The sequence below is a fragment of the Halyomorpha halys genome, unplaced genomic scaffold (assembly GCF_000696795.3).
Source record: "Halyomorpha halys isolate HHAL.00 unplaced genomic scaffold, Hhal_1.1 Scaffold1136.1, whole genome shotgun sequence".
In the NCBI taxonomy this organism is placed as follows: Eukaryota; Metazoa; Arthropoda; class Insecta; order Hemiptera; family Pentatomidae; genus Halyomorpha; species Halyomorpha halys.
Window position 1 is genome coordinate 263,967 of NW_027108193.1, and position 2,282 is coordinate 266,248.

Genomic DNA, 2,282 nt, shown 5'->3' on the forward strand with positions numbered 1-2,282 from the left:
TATATATATATAAAACTACATAAATACATACTTTATTACTAATGTGTTAATATGAAAACCGGTAGGAAGCATTTTAGTTACTTAATTTTCAGATTAGAAATATTGGCAGTTCATCATAAGTATGAAAATAAACCCATTTTCTTAATGAATATAATTAAAAATATTTTCTTGTTTATAATATTGTCAATTTATTAATTTTTATGGCTTTTTGAATTTATGTTACAGTGGTTTCTGTCAAACATGCACTGCCCAACTATTTGAGTGCCCAATGTGTCGAGCAAAAATTGACAGATTTACAGTTGACCCCACGTGACATCTCTGGTACATCCAGTTCACTTTTAACATCATTGTATCTTATAAAATTATAATTCACACAATGTTGATCATCATATACCAGTAGTCTTTGATTTATAAAAGTTTAAATAGGAAAATGAAAAAAGTTCATTACTACAATTATTAAGCTTTTCCCAGTTGTAAAACTAAAAAAAACAAAACAAAAAAATGTCTTCACTCATCTCCATTGCATAATCGTTAAAAAAAAAAATCTGACATTTTTATGAAGAAAGGATCATCTCAACAGTTAACAGTGTTCATTATAGCTTTTTTTTCTTATGTTTCTCAGCTGTCTTTATTCATGCCTCTTTATGTGAGTTGATTAATGCATTTAATTGTATTTTTTAAACTGTGGCACCATTTATTAAAGTGAAGCACTTAGTACTTGATTATAAATAATGTTAATTATTATTTGAGGGTAATTTTCTCTCATGCTCTCAGTTTTAATATGAATTGTAAATATAATCCATTTTGCACTTGAGTGATTTAGTAAAAAGATGATCTTGTTATTTTTTAGTAACTCTGTTAAATGTTTTAAACTGAATAAAATAATCAAGCCTATTGTACCTGAGTAGTCAGTCTATACTTATCGAATTGAAAAAGTTTTTTTTCTTAATTATTATTTAAATATGATGCATTTGTTCCAATTTCGGCAGTCTTTCATTACTGACATAAGCCATGAAACATAATTTAATTTCTTGTTCTTAATTCAAGTATGCTGAAGACTTCCTGATTGATTACCTTCTTCTCCTAACGAAAAACTCTTTACATTTTTTATACTATTAATACTAAATTCATCTAATTAATATTAATAATTCTTTTAACAATTGTTGATGTTATGACTCAGTGTTTTATTTATTAATTAATGTTTAATTGATTATGATTTTATCTAGTGAGTTTGAAGATTACTAACTAATTTACTTTCCCCAAACTTGTTATTCCTGTTTAATTCCCTGCTCTATTACAATATTGTATGACAAAACTGTCTTACATAAATTACAATTGTGTTTTCTTCTATTGCAATGTTACTCAATGTTAAAATGTTTAACATTTATAACCAAGGTCTAATCCAGTCATTAAAAGACTATGTATTTTAGCTATAAAACTAATAACTTTTATTGTACATTTTCGGAAGAGAAGGCATTTTAATGTATATAAATTGATTGTATATCTGTAAAATAGTCAGAGCATATAGTTTTGTATATAAGGGTTAATATAATTTTTGCAATCTTAGTCATTTTAAGTTTTCAGTGGGTTATGAACTGTTATAATTAAGTAATTTTTGGTCTATAGGAGTAATATAAATATATATTTTAGTATATCTAGAAAATTTTAAATTTATATATGTATTGTTATGGTTTATTATTGTACTTTAGTACTGAAAAATGTTTTTCTACGTATATAAAAGTATATATTGTTAACTAATGCTTTGTGATTTGAAATCTAGCAGTTAGTATTAAACACTTAAGCAGCAAGACTTGTATCTTTATTTGTTTATATTAGCTGTATTGGAGGGAAGACATACATTTCTTCTATAGATGTGTAAACTGTTATTGAATTCTACTTTCTCATTATAAATAAAAGGAAGTAGATCAAATTGTGCTTCCATTACTGATTAAATAGCATTACGAGGCTTTGAGTAGTGGTTAGGTGAAAAAGATTTGAAATGGTTAAAAGTTGGCAACATTAGAATGACCTGCAAATTTTATTTTATTTATTAATACAAAGATTACCATTCAAGTCTTCATGTATATTGTTTTTCCCTCTTGTTTTATTTTGCTATTCTATCTTCACTAAAATGGTAAGTAGGATATTACATCATTTACTACTTGTTAACTATTCAATCTAATAAATTAAAAAAATTTCTTTATATGAGTACATGAAGAGCCTTTATTTTCATTTTAAGTAAGCTTTTATATTATTGTATATAAAGCTATCTTTAATCTACA

The 2,282-nt window shown here is 25.3% G+C and overlaps 1 protein-coding gene across 1 annotated transcript in view; it reads left to right on the forward strand.

The window, feature by feature from the left end:
- The window catches only part of LOC106688471 (Kip1 ubiquitination-promoting complex subunit 1), a 20,685-nt gene extending 18,612 nt beyond the window's left edge, over positions 1-2,073 (forward strand). The window contains exon 11 of the mRNA XM_014432951.3: positions 226-2,073. Coding sequence (XP_014288437.1) covers positions 226-313 — 88 coding nt within the window. The 3' untranslated portion in view covers positions 314-2,073. The remainder of the gene's footprint in view (positions 1-225) is intronic.
- Positions 2,074-2,282: the final 209 nt, after the last annotated feature.